The 20,284-nt window shown below is 46.8% G+C and overlaps 2 protein-coding genes across 3 annotated transcripts in view; one reads left to right on the forward strand and one right to left on the reverse strand.

Moving 5' to 3' along the window:
* Window positions 1-3,962: 3,962 nt before the first annotated feature.
* map1lc3c (microtubule-associated protein 1 light chain 3 gamma) lies at window positions 3,963-6,271 on the reverse strand. Its single transcript, XM_026169508.1, has 4 exons — window positions 6,103-6,271; window positions 5,976-6,031; window positions 5,793-5,899; window positions 3,963-4,283 (listed from the first exon to the last, which is right to left on the reverse strand). Exons 1-4 carry the CDS (start codon window positions 6,254-6,256, stop codon window positions 4,121-4,123), a joined length of 480 nt encoding a protein of 159 aa, XP_026025293.1. The 5' UTR covers window positions 6,257-6,271; the 3' UTR covers window positions 3,963-4,120.
* A 1,292-nt stretch (window positions 6,272-7,563) lies between these two features.
* LOC113023458 (striatin-like) overlaps window positions 7,564-20,284 on the forward strand; it is a 34,571-nt gene continuing 21,850 nt past the window's right edge. For both annotated transcript variants that reach the window (XM_026169467.1, XM_026169468.1), the window contains exon 1: window positions 7,564-7,944. In XM_026169467.1, coding sequence (XP_026025252.1) covers window positions 7,726-7,944 — 219 coding nt within the window. In that variant the 5' untranslated portion in view covers window positions 7,564-7,725. The remainder of the gene's footprint in view (window positions 7,945-20,284) is intronic.

Consider the following 20,284-nt stretch of genomic DNA (forward strand, 5'->3'; position numbering starts at 1 on the left):
GGCAAAAGCCCCCAGACAACATAGCCCCTGGGATCCCTGTGACACATAAACCCCTCCACCACGATAAGGTAGCGATTCAAGGAGGAGTATTATTATCATTATCATCATTATTGTGATTATGCTTCATTTTCATGTACTGGGGTATCAATGACCCCCACGCTGCCGCAGCAGCTTTTGTGCGTGGCCCCCAAGTGCTACATTTTCTTTCCCGATCCCCTGACGAAACCCATTAGAATCGCTCTGGGGCACTCGACGACCCCAAATGATCGTTCTGGGGATTTTTTCATTTTCATTCACCCGTCTCTACTGAGGGTGGGGTACTCTGGGACCCCTGGGGTCTGGGGCTGCCCCGAAGGGGAGCACAAGGGTTAATCACAGCTGCCTGATCAATGTTTTTCATTAGCAGTTTAGCAAAGTTGATGGTGGTCTGTGTGTCTGTGTGAGTGAAAGACAGAGAGCGAGCGACAGATTTTCTGTTATAACCTTCACGTTATGGAGGCACAGTGTGAGCACTCAGGTCGCATCAGAGCATCGGGCCGTATAGTGTGAGACCTGCATCGTGACCTATGAACTTCTAACCCCTGCGAGTCAATCGTGCAGTTTGAGCAGGAGCTGAATACTGAAAAAATCGCACAGTGTCTGCCCAGCTTTAGGTGTACTGTCATCCGAGACTTGCACCGCAGTGTCGGCGTTAGGGTTAGGTTGTTGTGGTCATCTGTTGTCTTCCGGTATTTTCTCCGTAAGCGACCTTTCCTCGACCAATGAGATGAGCGGTAATCTGACTTGTCATACTCGAATTGTCATAAGTGTGCTGTCAGCTCATTGGTCACAAAGCAGGAGAGGGGCTGGGAATTATGTTTTCAAACAAAGCGTTAATTCCATTAACATTTATAGACTACTTTTGATTCTCACTGTATTACGGGACAAAGTGCGTCCCTTATTAGCTCAATACGGGACAAAGTGCGTCCCTTATTAGCTCAATACGGGACGTGTACTTTTGTTTCGAAATACGGGAAGATTCAGTTTTTCAAGGGACGGTTGGCAACCCTATCCTCTACACATCTGTGATGCTGGGGGAGGTAATTAGCTGTAGCTGTTTAACTGCAGGCACATTCCATGTGAGACTCTGGTGTCCTTATCTTCTGAGGGATGTCCACCCCCGGCCATTTGTGTGAAGAAGCTTCTCGGATTCTGTGCTTGCATATGGTGAACCATTAAAGTTAAGCCATACACGCGTGTGGGGAGATGAGCTTTGGATAACCAGGAAATGTGGTTGTAAGCATATATTGTGTGGCAGGAAGTCAGACACACTTGATGACATCTCCGTTTCGGAGTTTTTACTTCCCCTCTTAATTTAACTGTGACTAGTATTTCCAATGGAAATTACACATGACATGAAGAAAATTATACATGATGTAGTAGATTTTTTTAAAGAAAAAAGATAATTTAAAAAAGTATCTCAAGCACCTTAGCAAAATTCTCATGTCATCTGTTTCATAATGTTTAATAAGCTTCATACAGTTAAGCACAATCACTACATGACTGAAACACAAGCATAATCTCTATTAATAAAAATAGTATGCATGTACTGTATGCCTGAATAAAAAAAAAAGTGAGATGTTGGAACGCTTTTATTTTTATTTTAGTAGACACAAAACTTACAATAGACAGCTGCTGGGGTTTGGAATCGAAGAAATGTCTGACGGTTCTCAGTCATCCAGGTCATCGTAGTCAAAGGAGCTTGCAAAGAAAAGCGTCTGGACTTCTTTAAGTTGCTTGAAGACGTTTCACCTCTCATCCGAGAAGCTTCTTCAGTTCTAAGGTCAAATGGTGGAGAGTCCCAGATACAAACCTAGTGGGAGTTTCCCCCTACAGAGGGACAAAAGGACCCCCTGATGATAATTAGTATGAGTAACTTTAAAACTTAGTAGCGGCCGCCATTGTTGGAAACTGGAGTTTGGCTGGGCTGAGCTATGAATTCTGGGATATGGTGGGCCACGAAGGACACACCCGACCCATCCTTCTAATTCGGGGAAAAGGAGGAGTCTACGAATTTGGACAGCCTTCGTCGCGTCGCTGTGACGTAATCGGCCTTAAAATGCGGCCATAATGAGAACAAGATAAAAAGTTCAAAACACCTGGTCAACAACCAGGTAGCCCAACAGTTACTCATTTAACTCTTTTGGGGGGTTTTGATTTTTAAGAAGAGAGTGGCTCTGATATATTTATCATTACTTATTTATTAAAATGTAAAAACAAAAAACTGAAATTGTGTCACATCTGCTTAATTTTGTAAAGCTTGTAAAGCCACAGACTTTTACTTGTTTTCTCTCAGGCTCAGACCAGCACACATTACATCAAACTCTTACAAGTCAAGAAAAGGAGCTGTTGGACAGAAAGACAACTGAGTGGGAAGGATTTTGGTTTTCCAATATATTAGTAATTGTCAGTGACGTTTATATTAATCAGGCTGAACTTTAATCATACTTTAGATCAAATCATTTTGCAGATCATCAGAATGATGGTTGGCAATGCAAACATGGCCAATAATGACAGTTATTGGCCATGTTTGCATTGCCCTTTTTTAAAATGTACTTTCATGACGTTATTGTGTGTCGGGTGGTGGTCGTGGCTGTCCAGACTGACAAGTGGGACGTTGAATGTCACCTCTCTGACGGAGGAGGAACCTGAGATTGTGGATTTTTTTAAAATCATATTTGCAGACAGTGTTATATTAATATAACACTGTATACACCATGGTGAGGGTCCTGTACAGGCCAAGAGAGCGGCAGCATCTCTCTTGGGCTGTACAGCAGCACGGCAGCATCTTCCCTTCGTGTTTGCTTCTTGGCGAAGAAGAAAAGGCCTTTCACAGACTCTGAAACAGTGAAATACTGCATGCTGGTCGTGGTGGATGTGGTGAAAAGTGATGAAAAAATTAAAGTGTGACACCTGCTATTAAAAACGTACTCCCGTAGGACAGTTCAAATATTCGTAGAGTTGAAGTTCTGGCGTCAGATGAGTTTGAAATGCTGTTAGATGACCTGAAGAAAACTGATGTAATGTCTATAGCAGGAGATCAGACAGAACTGATAATGCACAGTTGTGCGTATATGTCCGTTTTTTTGGATGGGAAATTGCTCAGCTTACTACTGTTAGAGGGACACACAGCTGGCCAAATAATGTTTAAGATTTAAGCTCTTCAGGAAAATGGTCTGGATATGAAGCGTGTCTGTATCCATGGCAGGAACAGTGAGTGGTCAGCAAAATATTTTAATTTGAAAGGGAATTATCAAAATGTTTATTATTTCAAATGTGCAAAAAAAATAGTTTAGGTATAGCTCCCTTTTTTGTTTAAATGGACCTTTTGGTGTGCATTTGTGAGGTCACCAGATTTACAGGGGAAAGGAATGAAAAAATTGTTTTACTTGTTTTCCAATACAGTTGTGTGGGTTTGAAATTGATCATGATCTGCTGCTTACTGGCTTCATATACATACATCCCAGATAAATTCCTCGGTTTGAAAATCTGGCCCAACTAACTTCGTAGTTGAATAGCCATGCCTTAAACATACAGATGACTTCTGTTTGTGACCTTTCACCCTCTTATTTGAGCCAAGGTCAGCCACCAGAATCATCACATCGGTTACAGCTTCAGTTCAGTTTATATGCTGCTCTACTTCATCATTTCTCATTAACAGTCTGCACTTATGTTTCTGATCTTCTGCAGAGCTCCTGTCCGTCATGTTGCTCTCCTGGTACAGTGATGCTGCCCTCTGCTGGACACAGTGGAACCACACCAAGCTCTAAGACTGAAATTATAACCAGTTCCTGTTAACAGGAAACAAACAGTTCTTTATAAAGCTTCAAGTATCAAATATTCACAGTGAGAAGGTGAAACGATTCATGTGGTGCTGAGTCCAAGTGTCTCCATCCACAAGCAGAAATCATGAACCAGCAGCATTCCTTAACATCAAAATATTTATTGGATGAACACGATTAAAATCCATCTCGTCCAATCAGCGTGTAGAACAAAAATTACAATATATACACTCTTTTGTATTTACAGCAGCTGAGGCGAGCAGCCTGTAACGGGAATAAAACCTGAAGCAGGACGAGCTTCATCGTCCGAACATCTCCTGCGAGGCGTAGGTCATGTAGAGGAAGCCGTCCTCATCCTGGTGCTGTTTGTACACCTGAGCCATGGTGAGCGACATGCTCGCCAGCCCTCTGTTGTTGATGAGCAGGTAGAAGGCCTGGCTGGGCAGCAGCGCCATGCGGTTCCTGAGGGGAGGAGCCAGAAGGAGCCACCATTAATCAGAGTCAGCCTGCAGGCTGTTAGCTGCATCAGCACAACAGTGACGCCAGCACAGCTGTTCAGTGAGGCGAGCACGCGTCAGCCATGTGCAGATTCCAGCTATGATTCGAGCATTTCAAGCATTCGTGCTCACACTGGGGGGAGGAGCACATGGAAACTGAGCGAGGGCTGAGTTTAAAGTGAAGCTTGTACAGGTATTCATCTGTCAGAGCCAAGATTATGCAAAAGCTCCATTTGTCAGACTGAGGAGCAAGTGTATGATGAGCGACTGCAGCTGGAGCACCGGCTTCAGTAAAGATACGATCATGTACCACAAAACATGAGACTATCCAAAACATTTGCCCCTAAAGCCACAACTTTGACCCTCTGATCAGACTCTAAGTAGAGCCCAAAACTCATTCACTCACAACAAGATTTGCTTCAGCGTCTATATTCATACTCTGAGGGGGGAATCATCCAACCGTTAGATGAGCCAATTGCTCTTTCCCTTGAGGTCTGATATCCAGGCCTCATTTCTGACAATCAGGACAAGTCACTAAAGCCAAATCAGCCCATCAGTGAACCTGAGCATGTGGAGCTGGTGTGCAGCTTTCTCAGGAAACTCCCACAGAACTTTATCGACACCCAGACGTTACAGTCAGTGGGTACGATTGTGGGGCAGCGAGGCTGAGACACCAGACCTTTGTGTTCTTAAAATAAAACTACAATACGTGTCTTTATGTTCACATGATTACAACTACTGAAAACTCAATGTTCCAAATGACAAACAGTTACTGGACGCAACTCAGGTTCTGTGAGTAGACCGAGCTCCTCGATTGGCTTGAGCAGCCAGCCTGTGCGCTCTCTGCTCGAGTCAGATCACTGAGTGATAAAGACTCTCGCAGACATTACAGAGGTCTAAGGTTTGACAGACATGGATTAACTGTTAAGACACATCCTGTCACTTCATGTTTACACAGCAGCTTCCTCAGGCCATCATGGCCGTCACAGATCCTGCTGTGTAAGCATAAACAACAACAAAGGGGTCAATAAAAGTGAAAGAGCAAAAGACTCCAAGTCAGGGGTGTCCAACTCCAGGCCTCGAGGGCCGGTGTCCTACAGGTTTTAGATCACCCTGGGGCTTCACACCTGAATCACATGATGAGTTCATTACCAGGCCTCTGGAGAACTTCAGGACATGTTGAGGAGGTCGTTTAGCCATTAAATCAGCTGTGATGGATCAAGGACATCTAAAACCTGCAGGGCACCGGCCCTCGAGGCCTGGAGTTTAACACCTGTGCTCCAAGGGGAGGGGAGGGGAGGGGGGGGGGGGGGGGGGGGGTAAGACTCTGGCTTCTCATTTTTAAAATAAACATTAACTGATGAATTCACCAGGAAAACATTTCTCCTCAGTGTAGAACTGAGGCGTGAGTATTGTTGAGCTCCGAGTTCGTGTTAAAGGACTCCAGCATGTGTTCAGTGAAGCTTGCAGGTACCTGATGATGGTGAGGAACTGCGTCATGGTGAGCTCCTGCGGAACCAGGAACTTGGTTTTGTCCAGCGGAGGCAGATACTTTTCCTTGTCGTACCTCTCGATGATGACCTGCAAGGCGCAGTGAGTGGGTGAGAACATAAAACACACCTTCTCGGACTCCGCGTGAGCCCCACCGCGCGCTTACCGGGATCTTGTTGGGGAACTTGGCCCTGATGCCCGCCACTTCCCGTTTCCTCGTTGCTGTGGACAGAAGAGAGACAGTGAGTTTGCTGGACATCAGTGTTGCTGCTGCTCGCGGCGGTGCCGGTTACCTAAACTCTTCCTCAGCTTGAACGGTTTGCTGTGCGGCTGACTTTTCTCGCGCGACGCCATGGTACGTGACGTAGAGCCGGGTCCACATGCTACGGAGCGAGCGCGAGTTAAATAGAGGCTGCAGCGCATCAGCTGATTAGCACATGGCCGCATGAGCACGATTGAATTAGGTTAGAGTGCGGAGCAGGGCCGGCCCCAGCAGCTTTTAGGCCCAAGGGCAGCAGACAGCCCCCTCCACCCCTCATCCTGGTTATTAAACAGGATTATTGATAATGTGCCTCTGAGAGAATTTAGAAAATGTTTAATGTTTTTCTTTAAGGACAGAATTTGTTCACCACAGTTACCACATGTTTTTGTCTTGTGGTAGAGTTGTTACTCTTCCACATTGAAAGGAGCTGAGGTGCCTAGGTGGTTCAGCATCTGCCTCAGATGCCTCTTGGGTTAGATCGTTAAACTGCCATCGCAGAGAGCCACAGCCAGAGAAGCAGATGGATGATGGATTAAAAACTTGAAATTTAATCACATCAGATATTTAGAAGACAGAGTTCTTAACAACTCATGACCTCTATAATGTAACCTTGATGACACAGCTTGGGGGGGAGGGGTGTAACCACACAGTGAACCTCCTGAGGTTGAGACTTTTCTTTGCAGGAGTCCTGGGCAGAGAATCAAGCAAGGGGAGAATGCTCCATGGAAGGGAACCAAGGCTGCCTTCAGCCACTGTGCTCTATAGGCGACTAGTCTTTAAAATTAGCTGCTGTAACAACCAGCTTTTAGAAAAATAATGTGTTTCTTTTCCTCTTCAGCATCATCCGGGTACATAAACCTGAACCAGATCAAGGTAAATCATAGCAAACTGACTACGTAACAGGCGCTCTTCTTCACTTGGACCTTCCTCTGCCAATCACCTGCCACCAGCCAACCATGCAGGAACATTCAGGGCAGGGCAGTTTGAATTTCTAGAATTGTTTCACATCGACTGTTGGAGAAAAAAATGAATTACTGACCGTAAAAGAATACTTATGATTCTAACTGATCACTGATGACCAATGTATAGTTTTTGTGCTGTTTTCCAACCTATTTTGCTGTTATTGTCTCTTTGTCTTCTTCTTCTTCTTCTTCTTCTTCTTCTTCTTCTTCTTCTTATTATTATTATTATTATTATTATTATTATTATTAATTATTATTATTATTATTATTATTATTATTATTATTATCTTTGTCGTTTGAGTCTATTTATATTGGGCCAGTCTAAAGTTAACAGCAGTTTATGAATGGGGGATGCTTACTATTTAAATTGATATTGAAATCAACAGGAAAATAATAAATACATCCAATACATTCAAACAGAATTCAGATCTGTTTATTTATTTTTTACTTAATGTTTATTTTAATAAATAAAACAACAATAATAATAAGAGCGCTTCAGCTATTATATTTTGAAAATCCGGACAGGATGTGGTTGCTGCGTTCGTTCCGGCAGCTCGACTCTCCGCCGCTTTGACAGCTGGCTCGAGCAGGAGTTGTTCGGTTGATGGACCGCATTTTCCTGCGGAGGATATTTCACTGAAGCGGGAGTCAGCACCGGACTGAAGCCGCCCCGCATCGCTCACGGTCCAGCCATGGATGAGCAGGCGGGCCCCGGTGTCTTCTTTAACACCAGCGGCAGCTCGGGCTTACCCGGCGCGGGGAACGTTAAAGCTCCGCAGCCCGGGGACGGCGGCGGAGAGGCGGCCCGGGCTCAGTACAGCATCCCGGGGATTTTACACTTTCTCCAGCATGAGTGGGCCCGCTTCGAGGTGGAGAGGGCCCAGTGGGAGGTGGAGCGGGCCGAGCTGCAGGTAAGCAGCCTCTCGGTCGCAAGGGGTTTCATTGTTGAGGTTGCTAGCAGAACGGAGAGGCGCTGTACCGAAGTCCATTGGAGAATGTGGAAATTGTTCTTAAAATCGATTATCGGTGAATACATCGTCAGAGTAAAGTAAAAGTTGTAGTTTACTTTGATAGAAAGTGTTTTTCGTTTAATTCGGCATAGGTTTAAGCCAATAAAACGTATGTTTTTGTGTAATGTTTTTAACTTTTTGGAGGCTAGGTGCAGTTTGCATGTGCCTTGTCGCGCACGGGGCTCAATACGCAGAATGACGCACATTCATTAAGTAACATAATGTTATGTGTTTGTAAGCGCTTCTTCTCTAATCGTGTTATCGCCGAATTCACGCTCTGATTCCACTGTTTCTAGATGCGGTGCTCGGTACTGGTTTTACTGTTCGTTTCCCAATGTCAAGCGGGATGTGCGAGAATTGCGTAATATTTAAATGGCAGTTTCGCCTTATGCTGTATTCGCTGCGCTCTCTGCTAAGCAGGCTAGCTGCGGGTGACATTTCAGTCATTCCAGCCGGCTCTGTGTGGGTGTGAGCAGCTACCTGTCATGCAAGCTTACGTGTGTCCGCAGCCAGGTCACCTGAGACGTGCCAGGTTTACCTGAGCGGGGCAAACGTGCACGTAGAGCCGTGCTTGCTTTTGTTTGTGGGTTGTTGTTTTTTGGTTGGTTACCGGAATCGGTTAGTTTCCCAAACCGCCCCAGGAGGGCTTTGTCCCACAAAGATCAGTGTGTGTTCAGTTAAACGTGTCCGATAATGGATGCATACCGATAATGGGCGCGTGCACGCTGCGTGATCCCGTCCAGTCACGAAACGTTTGTGTGCAGATTTAAAAGCTGCAACCTTAAACCGAGACCCTGCCGGTGTTTTCCTCTCAGTGTGGAGCAGAGCCTCCGTGGGACAGCATGCAGGGCTCTTTATCCTGCTTTAAAAGAGGGAGGTCTGCATACGTACAGTCAGAGGTCATGTTCAAAAATGAATTCAACATATCTGCAGTGGCAAAGTGAGTCAAAGCATTTAAAAGGCAACAAAAACATTTTCACTTTAAAATGTTCAGTAGTGTCCGTGCTGCAGGAGTTGAAGAGCAGAGTCAGAACATCATAGCGCTGCTTTCTGATGACAGATTTAGTTTATTTTGACAATTTAAACACAAACAAAAAAACAAACATCCCTTTTAATTAAAGTTTGAGCCACTTAGCGACAGGCGGCAGATTATTGGTGTCCACTGCCTCTTCAGTTTATTATCCTGTGGAAAATAAAATGGCTCATATACCTCCCATTATTCCGGATCACTGACACTAAACATGTTTTTAATAACAGACAAACGTAGCCTGTGACGCTCAGCTCTTTGCTTGTTTCTGAGAGTCATCCTACAAAACCAGTTGGGTTAGCGTCATTAGCACAGTCCTTCTTTTCACTCAGTCAGGGGTGAAGTTTTGAATCCAGACTCAGAGATGTCCTCCACTCCCTGTAGGACCAGCGAGGTCAGAGCTGTGTCTGCAGACGTGGAGGTGAAAAGAAGCCTCCTGTAAGGCTTCCTGCTTTCACTGCTCACAGATCAGATCCAACAATCGTAACGGCGCAAAGGTCGGCTGCCTCCCAGCGAGTGCCTCGTGTGTCTGGGGTCAGTCCCACCTGTCCTCGCTGAGCACCGTCATGGTCACAGTGCTGAATGATATCAGGGCCCGCCTTCATGCAAAGTATAAATTTGAAAGAAATGAATGGTTGATGCAACGACCCAGCGTGTAGCCCCTTCTGTAGGAGGGATAACCTGCAGTGATGTTTCCTGCGTGACCTCATCAATCAGTCTCATCCCTGTGGAGGATGGACAGACGCTGACTCTACGTTACGTCGTAGAGGAGCTCGTGGTCCTTTGACTGTAAGCGCCGATCTGCTACTTGTTTACATGACCTGTTTACATGACTGTGCGCTCACCTTGGTATTTTTGGTTGTAATTTATGTTTACTGTAATGGACGCACAAGTAGTAGAAGAAGAACGCATCTCTAACTTTTGTTCTGTTGGAGTAAAGTTTTCATTTCCTGTTTCTGGGGTGAATTCCTCGGTGCAGGGGTGACTCTGATGCTTCTGATGAAATAACAAACGCCAAAACGATCGATGCCATCATATTTAATGGCTGAAATCTCTTCGTTTGCACTTCCAGCAGATGTTTTGTTGCAGCTTTATAAAATCAGAGTGTATCGATCCCTGCTGTGCATGTGTGGTGCAGGTGAGCGTTTCCTCCTGTGAAGGATGCCGGGCAGTGAGTCAGACGATCTCACGGCGCGTGGGACGCTTCACGCTCATGTCTTACATAAGCTCGAGTCATCGTCGGCCGAGCTTCACTGACAGCCAGCCCGTAAAGGAATCACTTCCTGTGTGGCGGCTCAGCTGGTGCACCATTTAACCCCCCCCCCCTCCCCGGCACAATCAGATAGCAGGCGTCTCTTTGTGTCTCTCAGCTGTCTGAGTGGCTTTGATGATAAAGACCTGGAGGGGGTTGGAGGGGGGTGACGATTGGAGCGGGACAGCGCTGGCTGGCCGACGAGGCCGGAGACCAATTTGAGCCGTAAATCCATCTGTTGTGGTGCAGACGGGCTGCATGTCATCACGGGCTGAGACGGAGCGTGAGTGTCACTTCCTCTGAGGTAATCCTCCGCAGGGGAGAGGAAGAGGAGGAAGAGGAAGCTGGCACACAAGAACAGGAGAGATTACTCACAGTCTATTGTCCACAAACAAAGAGACAGGGCTGGAAGCTCTGAGCGACCAAGTCTGATTCCCCGTTTCTCGTGTGTGAGTTCACGACACCAGTAAAGACCAGTTAGGCAGGAGCGGTCATCAAAGACGGCGTCTGCAAACACCGTCCAGAGGTCTGTTTCAGGACAGCTAGCAGCCACCTATCAGTCGGAGAGGCCACGCCCCCTCTCACAGCCACCTGTCGGTCGGAGAGGCCACGCCCCCTCTCACAGCCACCACCTGTCAGTCAGAGAGGCCACGCCCCCTCTCACAGCCACCTGTCGGTCAGAGAGGCCACGCCCCCTCTCACAGCCACCTGTCGGTCGGAGAGGCCACGCCCCCTCTCACAGCCACCTGTCGGTCGGAGAGGCCACGCCCCCTCTCACAGCCACCACCTGTCAGTCAGAGAGGCCACGCCCCCTCTCACAGCCACCTGTAGGTCGGAGAGGCCACGCCCCCTCTCACAGCCACCTGTCGATCGGAGAGGCCACGCCCCCTCTCACAGCCACCACCTGTCAGTCAGAGAGGCCACGCCCCCTCTCACAGCCACCTGTCGGTCGGAGAGGCCACGCCCCCTCTCACAGCCACCTGCCAGTCAGAGAGGCCACGCCCCCTCTCACAGCCACCTGTCGGTCAGAGAGGCCACGCCCCCTCTCACAGCCACCTGTCGGTCGGAGAGGCCACGCCCCCTCTCACAGCCACCTGTCGGTCGGAGAGGCCACGCCCCCTCTCACAGCCACCTGTCGGTCGGAGAGGCCACGCCCCCTCTCACAGCCACCTGTCAGTCCGAGAGGCCACGCCCCCTCTCACAGCCACCTGTCAGTCAGAGAGGCCACATTTGATTCCTTTAGCCTGAAAACTTCGTAAAATCTTTAAAAAGTTCCGGTTTAAGCAGTTCACAGATCAACGAGCTCGTCTCAGATGTTTTCAGGTGCAGCCAAAACCTGGCGTGAACGTTTTCTTCGTTCCTCTGAATGAAGCTCAGCTTCATCCCACTGACAGGAAACAGGAAGTTGTTTTTTTCTTTGTTTTTTTTAAACTCCAGGTCGTCTCTGTCAGAAATATTCGAACCAATCTTGTGATGTTACAGCCAGCCAGTTTTATTCTTCCCTCTGTGCTGTTTTATAAAAATGTCTTACCGAGACCCTAGATCAGGGGAGACCACGAGAATTCTGGGTAATTGTGCAGCTGACGGCCTGTGTGGACGTTACTGTTGCTCGATTACACCTTCAGATAAAATAAAAAAGTTTTTTTTATGACACGAAGAAGAAGTCATGCGTGAGCAGGGGGAAGTTTGCCACATCGAAAAGGCTCGGATGAGCTTTCCAAAGTTCTCCAAGTTGTGCCTCCGTCGCTTGTGTCCAGATCACACGCTGCACAGCTGTGCTGCTCCGTCTTTTTCACCGACGTTTACGTGTTTGCGCGCGAGCAGTGTGAGCGGCTGTGGTGAGACCCTCACGAGCGATTGATGATCGGGAGCTGGTCGTGAGGTGTTAATCGCTTCTCGTTATCCCACGTATACTACACGATGCACGATGAAGGCCAAAATCGGTCCGATCACCAAATTGGTCGCATGACTCAAAAATCGTCTCAAAATGGGCCAAAAATCGCACAGTGTGAGCCCAGCATTAGAGCAGCAATGTTTGTTCGCTCAGAGAAAGAAAAATAGGCTGCAAAAGTACAGGGAGTAAGGGGAAAAGGGAAACACCTGGCTGGGAAAGTGCACGGTAACACCTATAAAGCGCACTGCACTGTGTGCCGGAGCACTTTTTCCATAGGCATGCTTCTAGTGGTGGCACATGAAGAACATGAGGGGCGTGAAAGCTCGGGGAACCCTTAACCAATTTTTTGTCCACCAGGCCACGGCAGAAGCAGATATGGTATGTAAACACTGGTTTGTTGTTTAAACCCTCTGGTTAAGGTTAATATGGGCATGTGCAGTGAATATCAGCGCTATGTGGCCAGAAGTGTGATAATATAATTTATTTTGTGTAATAAACAACTGCAAGGATACATGATTACAACAAATAGATGACTAATACATAAAAGTAATACATAGATGAATAATGATGATGAGTTATGATGCGTAATCATGGGAACAAGCGGGTTTACAAACAGGAGCAGTTGATTAGCATTAGAAAAGCTGAAATAATATTTCAACTGAAGCCAATTGTACTAAATGCACTAAATGTGCACAGTTACAAGAATGATTTTGTTCTATTGTTTTCTATTATTTTAAGTTAAGCAGGACAGAGTTCTTTTAAAGAAAGATTTACTTATATTCTCAAAAGTTAAGCATGACAGGCTTCTGTTTAAGAAAGAGACCTGTTTTATTTGTTAATGTCATTTTGAGCTAAAAATAAATGGCTAAATGATCATTTGTTTCACATGTGTTCATATCACAAAGAATAGAATATGCATCTACTTAAATCAAATTCAAGTCAAAGGGTTAAAAAATAATTTCACACACAAAAAAAGAGCTAGAAAATTCACCACACTGGGAAGGGTGAAGACAACTGGGTCGCCCGGCCCTGGCCACGAGGTGTCCCTTATTTATTTTTCAGGGAGTTGGCAACCCTAGTGTGGACGCAGTCAGCCTGCTTGATCTGCTGCTGCCTCCAACAAAACCAAGATGCGCTTCTTCAGAGAGCGTTGGTGAACCTGCAGCCTGCTGTGCAGTAACGCGCTGTAATGTAGACGTGTGAAGGTTCAAAAACACTGATTTATTCAGCCGACTGTACTCGGACTTATTAACAGGTGGTAGAGCTGTAACTCTGAGCTGACGGCAGCATTATTCTGGATGAGACAGCAGCAGGTGAAGTTTAACTCTCCACGCTGAGACTTGATTCTGCTTCAAAGTGAACAAGCGGGGCACAAACAGAAATCTTGTATTTGTAACAAATAATATTAAAGCTGAGGCCGAGCGATGGGCTGCACAGCTAACGAGTTCTGAAATCAACACGACTGAAAAATATTCATAATCGTTGCTGCGTGCACGAATCACAATGAACGACAGACGGACAAAACAAACAGACGTCTGGCACAGCAGGAGGGAAAGAGCGTGTCCCTCCACACGGACCATCCTCAGCAGCAACACCTGCCAACAAGCTGCAGCACGATGAACGCATGAGGGCCAAGAGCAACAGCGCAGTGCTCGGTAACTTCATCCATCCGCCGTCGGGTTATGGTGGCAGCAGGCAGGTATCCCGGTCGTGCTGTCCGGTTTTCCTGACGGATCCCGAGGCTTTCCCAATTCTGGAGTCTCTTCCTGCTCTTCCCCAAACTTGTTCTCCACCCTTTCGTTACTTGTAAATAGAGATGGCACAATACCACTTTTTTATGCCTGATACCGATAATATGGAAATCTGCAGATTCCGATATAGTTCATTTTTTTTAATCAATAACACAATTTTTAAATTTCTTGCTGCATTTTGTATGAGTTCATACTCAAGTTTAACAAACTAAACTAAACTAAAGCTACTCAGTTACACCTGTATGCAAAAAGCACACTGCACCCCAAATATTTCATAATTCAGCAAAACTGATCAATCTAATAAACTTAAACCTGCAGCATCCTCCCTGTTCTGGTGTTTTAAAGAGCACTTAGGTTGTTTAGTATTTCCACTAACTAATAGGGTCGCCAACTCCCAGCAAAAAAAAAAAAGGGAACCACCCCCACCCTCCGCCTTGTGATGCTTGATCGACGTAATCAACTGTAATTTAATGTGTTTAAAATAAAATGCACGGAAATCAATTATTTTTCCACAATAATTAAATAGATTCAACATCTTTCTTCAACAGAGCTGCAGACTGCACAGATGGTTCCCAAAGGAAAAAGTACTACAGCTTACTAGGGTATATTATACTTAATAGTTACTATATACAGTAAATGACTTCTATTCATTTTACATCAGATTAAAACTTTGGGTGTCAGATAATTATTTATTAAAAGCTCGACATTTTAAATGAGAATAAGAAAGAAAAGTATGTCTTTGTGCCCCTTTTCCCTGTTAATGCCCTATCGGCCCCCCTGGCTAAACTTTGCTAGATCCGCCCCTGCACAGTTACGTCAGCTGTAGAAAAAGATCCTGGAGTAGAAAGTAATATTAAATAAATCCTAACAACAGCTGATCAAGCTTAAACGTGCTGCTGTTGTTCAGCCGCTGGTTTCCTCTTTCTGGTGCAAAGTGGGCCAAAAACAAACAAGAGAGCCGATCAGCTGATCATTGATCAGTTTCATGATTGAAGTAGAAACAGGAGAGAGGCGGTCGCTCCATATATCGCTTGTTAAGCTTAACGCTGGAAAGCTTTACAAACATTCAGAGAGGAACTTACACACTTGCTTTACTTCTCTGGGATCACCTCCTCGGAGATGAAATGCCGGTTTGGTAGCGAGGCTCCAAACACACACAGCCGCTCTGTCACGTGACCACACTGCTGCGACGTGCTGAGGTTATGAGCTGAGTTACGCCGTGTCGTAGTTTTGTGAGGTGCTTTTGTGATCGATCGATTACATTTTTTTATTTCTCTCCGATATCCGATCCAGTAATTTACGTCAGTATCGGACCGATACCGATACGTAATATCGGATCGGTCCGTCTCTACTTGTAAACAGAGATGAGCAGTAATGCATTACTGTAATCCGATTACTTTTTCAAGTAACGAGTAAAGTAAGGGATTACTATTGCAAAGAAGTAATTAGATTACTGTTACTTTCCCGTAAGCACGCTGCGTTACCAATCCGTGATTTTGATTGTAAGAGTGTCTCATGACAATGACGTCTGAGCGTGTGCAGATCAATGGATAACACGGAGTGATGGCGAGCGTACGACCACGCAGCGTTTAAAGCGTGGAAGTACTCGCATTACTTTGAGTTTGATTCTGTAAAAAAGTGACACAAACATCAGCGTCCACTGTGCGCTCTGCGTAGGAGGAAAACGTCTTTCTACAGCGAAAAATGAAACTTCAAATCTGAGCGAGCGCGCTGCCACGGGAACGTGACACTCACACAGTCCCTGTCTCAGTGACGCTGCGGGACAGAGCTCTGATTGGCCCGACGGTTTTGCTCACTTGATAAAAACTAATCAAAGCTGCACACACGGTGGGAAGGTTCGTCAGCCAGAGCGGCATCTCTGTGCTTTGTGTCTAAATAATGCAGCATGAGAAGAAGAGCAGCTAAGCGTGTTATGCAACGCCGAGCCGGACCGTCCTCTGCCTTTAGCACAGATGAGCTTCGACAACAACACTTCCTCCGTCTCTTTGTGCGACAACAAAAACGCTCCCCGGCCTGGATTCCTGCAGCTCAGTGCGTTCATGTGAAGCTGCCGTATGAGGAATGGCATGTACACCTGCTTGTTTTGCGGGCGTTGGCGAATGTCGGCCCAAGCCACGCCTCAGCGCTGTGACCAGGCTCTGTTTAAACGGGCCTTTAGCCAAAATCTCTGCGGACAGGGGCGCCCTCAGCCTGACATGCTTACAGCACCAGACACACTGTTTGGGAAGTCTGAAGTAGGAATCATCCGATCAGATCACAGAGGGTCAGAGGTCAGATAAACTGGAGCCTTCTCGTGATGCGTTTGGGTGTTGCTGGGATATTTCGACTTCTCTCCACTGAGACAGGGAAGTGAGTTCAGTGTGATAACACAGTGAACTGCACTGAATCCAACTTCAGCTGCAGTGGAAGAGTCGGTTTAGCTCAGGAAGCAGCTGTCACAATAAGATCTGTGCAGGTCTCCGAATACTAAAAAAGAGGAGCTGCAGGGCTTTGTTTCCTCCTCTGGCACAGGAGACACTGGAGCATCCTGTATGACAGAAGAGGAGATGAATCTGTCCCACACCTGCTGGGCGCGTGGATTCATCACAGAGTGGATTTTGGGGCGTGTGGGGTGAAAAATTACAACCATTGGTGCCTCGAATCACAGAGGTTGTTATTTTGACACCAAAGAAAATGATAGTATGACAGGTTGCCAAGCAACACATATTATTTACATACGTTTTGACATGATGGCTGCTGCAACATGAGGCAGAGCGAGCTCGCCGTGATTGTTAGATAAAAACACGAGGAGCGTCATTACTGCAGGGCTCAGCGGGTCAGGGATGGAGATCCGAGCGGGTCGATGGCGAGGGAGCGTCGCTGAACCGAGAGGAGCAAATAAAGCGAAAACCGGAGCAACGACGGGCTTCAGGCCTCAGGAGGAGTGTGGAGTGATAAAGCTTCGCTGTTGCTCTTCCTGTGTTAGAGACGGTGCTGCAGGAGAGGAAATCAAACTAGCCTTAACTCACATTTGATTTTGGAAATCTTCAAAAACAAAAAAAGATGAAATTGTGAGGGCGGGGTCACGCAGGTCGAGCGGGTCACGCGGGATCATGCGGATCACGCGGGTCGAGCGGGATTATGCGGATCACGCGGGTCGTGCGGGATCATGCGGGTCGTGCGGGATCATGCGGGTGTGTTAGCCGATTCCCAGATTCCACAAAGGAAAGTTTGCGTTTCCTAATGAAGGACAACAGAAACTAGACGAGACGGGGAGCTGCTCGGCGTTCTAGATGTTCAGACTCTCCTCTTTGTTCTGCTCAGCCTTCCTCCTCCTCCTCCTCTTCGAGGGTTTATGTTGTTCTAATTAAAGTCTGGTCGGCTCCAGAGCGGCACGTCTGCGGTTGACGTTCCCTGAGGGAAAGCGGCGAGTGGGCCTCATCACAGCGTTTCACAGCAAAGTCTGGCTGTACTTCACAGCAAAAGATGCAAACTCAGCAGCAACAAGTGCTTTAAGCTGATACTGTGATACTGTCAAAGGAGGTAACACCAAGAATCCGATGAAACACCTGGCGACGCATAGCGTTTTTTTTAAAAGCCCAGAAATGCGCCGTATTTGATAGCTTGCTGCGAGACCTCACACCGAGCGCATCTACTGCGGGTGGGTTGCCTGTTATGCAACATCCCCCAAAAACCCCAAAGAGGAGAGTCCTGGCCCCTAGCCCTGCCAGTGTAGCAGAAATGATGAGGATGATGCAGCAGCAGCCGTTCTTCTCTGCGTGAGTAGCTTCATGTTGTTCGTGTGTAATTTACGTTGAGTAGGCTAACCACGTTATTACATTAATGCATGTAAGGTGAACTAGCAAACACCATCATAGCTACATGCGGCTGTCTTCTTGTTTGATGGCAGATACTCCCTTCACCCTGGCTAAAAAGGCTAAAATGCCCAAAGAAAAAGTGGAAAACAGTTAAACATGAGAGGTTTAGGACAAAGTTTGTGTTTTTTCCATTGTTTAAGCACTGCTTCCAGCCAAGAGTGATACCATATATGCCCCATAGCTGCAGAAAAGGCTAACATTGTTATCTTTTTACAAAAAACAGCTGAACATGAGAGATTTTTGGACAAGTTTGTGTTCTCCATTCTTTAAGCACCGGTTTGAGCACCGGCACCGTTTCAAAAGTACCGATTTGGCACCGGTATCGGATAAAACCTAAACGATACCCATCCCGCGTCCTCCTGCTACAAACATCTGAATGTTTCCAGTCTGTGTTTCAGAAACGTAGCGGAGTCTCTTCTGTTAGCTCAGCACAGTGAAGACTGGATATCTGGACGTGGCGTTTTCAGCGGCAGAAAGTTTCAGCCTGAGGTGATGGGTAACGCTGGGAGGGTTTATGGAAGCGCACGTCTGTAAAGGAAAGAGCTGATTTTAGTGCGAGGTGGGACTAAATGAGAGCTTCTGGGCCAGAACGCACACGCTTTTTTATTGGCTGCTTACAGCATCATCATCATCATCATCATTTCTTTGCTCTGACCCAGGAACCCCCCCCCTCACTCGGCAGCTTTCCTCTCCTCCACCCTCCCTCCTCGTCTCCTGGAGGAATAATCCCCTCAGTGCTCCAGATTTAAGCGAGGGAAATCCCCCTCGTCCCCAGTCCCAGAACGCTGTGTTTGCTTAATGCCCCTGCAGCGAGGGAGGAGGGCTGAGAGTCATTCAGTCGGCGTGATTGAGCCGCTGCTGATGGAGGTTAAACGGGCCACAGAGTGTCGATAGCTGTGTCACCTTTCTGTCACACGGAGGCTGAAAACTCGATTCTTGCAGCTCACATTCTCTCTGCGGCAAATCCAAAACCAGTTTTCAGATGGATTTCAATCTCTCGCTCTGCTGTTGCTTCCAAGAACGTAACCGTGCTGAGAAACGAGGAAATGCAGGGACCGCCATCGCCGTCGGCTGTTTTTGGCTCAGTGTTCGCCGCCTGATACACAAACTGTTTGTCTCTGTCCATCATTTCAGCCGTCGTGACACCTGTTTATAACTCACCTGTTTAAATTCTATTAAGTATTAAAGGTTGCATTATTAGGGGGCGTGGCCTCTTTGACTGACAGGTGGATGGTGACACAGGCGGCTGTAGCTGCTGGCTGGAACCCTGGACCGTGTTAGTGCTGTTGGAGCCTTTTGGAGCATTTTTAATGACATCATGTGACCAATAACATGTCTGCTGAGCATCCGAGGAGGCGGAGCTCCAGGTTTGGTGTGAGATATTCTAGGGCTTTGATTGGATGTTGCAGATTAGCAGGTCTCTGCGTCTCTGCTTTAAGCATCAGATTTTATTCAGTCAGACTTGAAACCAGCGACTGAGACATAAACTGGTCAGGAAAGAGTTTACCCGGCTCACCGTCCAATCACAGTCTGTGTTACATCCAGAGGTGTCGCCCCTGCTGCTCAGATGCAGATTTAAGGCTCTGAATATCTTGTGTATTTGATAAAGAGCGTGATTTGAAGCAGCAGAATCGTTTGTTTTCATATTGAATCTGCAGCCCGTCAGGATTCGGAGGTCTCGTTAGTGATCTGTGAGTTTGTTCTGGGCGATGAGCCGCTCAGCTGTGCGTCCTCCCACGCCGCCTGTCCAGCAGGATGGAGGTGTTGCTTATGTCTCGCTGAATCTCAGAGGTGAAGATGCCGACTGCTGCAGCTCGTCAGGAGAGAAATGTTCACTGCTGGATATTGACTTTCTCCACAAATGACATCAGTTAGTCAGCCGTCATCCCACAACACTTTATTCCACCCGTACTGTGGAAACGACAACCTCTATTTATCGGCTGTGTGCAATCCGACTATTTCCTCTTAGTGTGTTTATGGTGTGTGTGAGTAACTAACTGCACATACGCTGAGCTGTTTATGTCCCAGGCATCTGAAAGAAAAACGATTTTTCGTATCAGTCTGCAAACGTTCGTTCTGAGGCGAGAGGCTCACCTGTCCGCGTCACGTGCAGGTGTCTGCGCAGCGAGCCAAACTCATGTAAACTTTCTCTGTCGACTCAAATAGACGAATCTGTGATCTCCGTGGCGAAAATCCCTGAGGTGGGATTCTTCAGTCGGTCAGTAAAAGTACACTTTCTTTCTTTCTAATGTGGGAGGAGCTTGTTGATGAAGGTGACTTCCTGGGAGGGACAGAAAATACCTGACGCCAGCCTTCGGACTCCTGCACGTCGCTTTGGCGGCTGCAGATATTTGTGGCTTTCCAGCGTGATTAGACGGATGCGAGTGGCATGCGAACGCATCATCACACCAAACATCGATTAGCAAAGGTCTTCGAGCT

The sequence above is a fragment of the Astatotilapia calliptera genome, chromosome 6 (genome assembly GCF_900246225.1).
Source record: "Astatotilapia calliptera chromosome 6, fAstCal1.2, whole genome shotgun sequence".
NCBI lineage: Eukaryota > Metazoa > Chordata > Actinopteri > Cichliformes > Cichlidae > Astatotilapia > Astatotilapia calliptera.

Coding starts and splice junctions, on each gene's coding strand:
- map1lc3c (XM_026169508.1), bottom strand. CDS start 6,256: ATGCGGCCATGTGCTAATCAGCTGATGCGCTGCAGCCTCTATTTAACT. Junction 6,032..6,102: donor CAAGCTGAGGAAGAGTTTAG/GTAACCGGCACC, acceptor TTCTGTCCACAG/CAACGAGGAAACGGGAAGTG. Junction 4,284..5,792: donor CAGTTCCTCACCATCATCAG/GTACCTGCAAGC, acceptor TCCTCCCCTCAG/GAACCGCATGGCGCTGCTGC.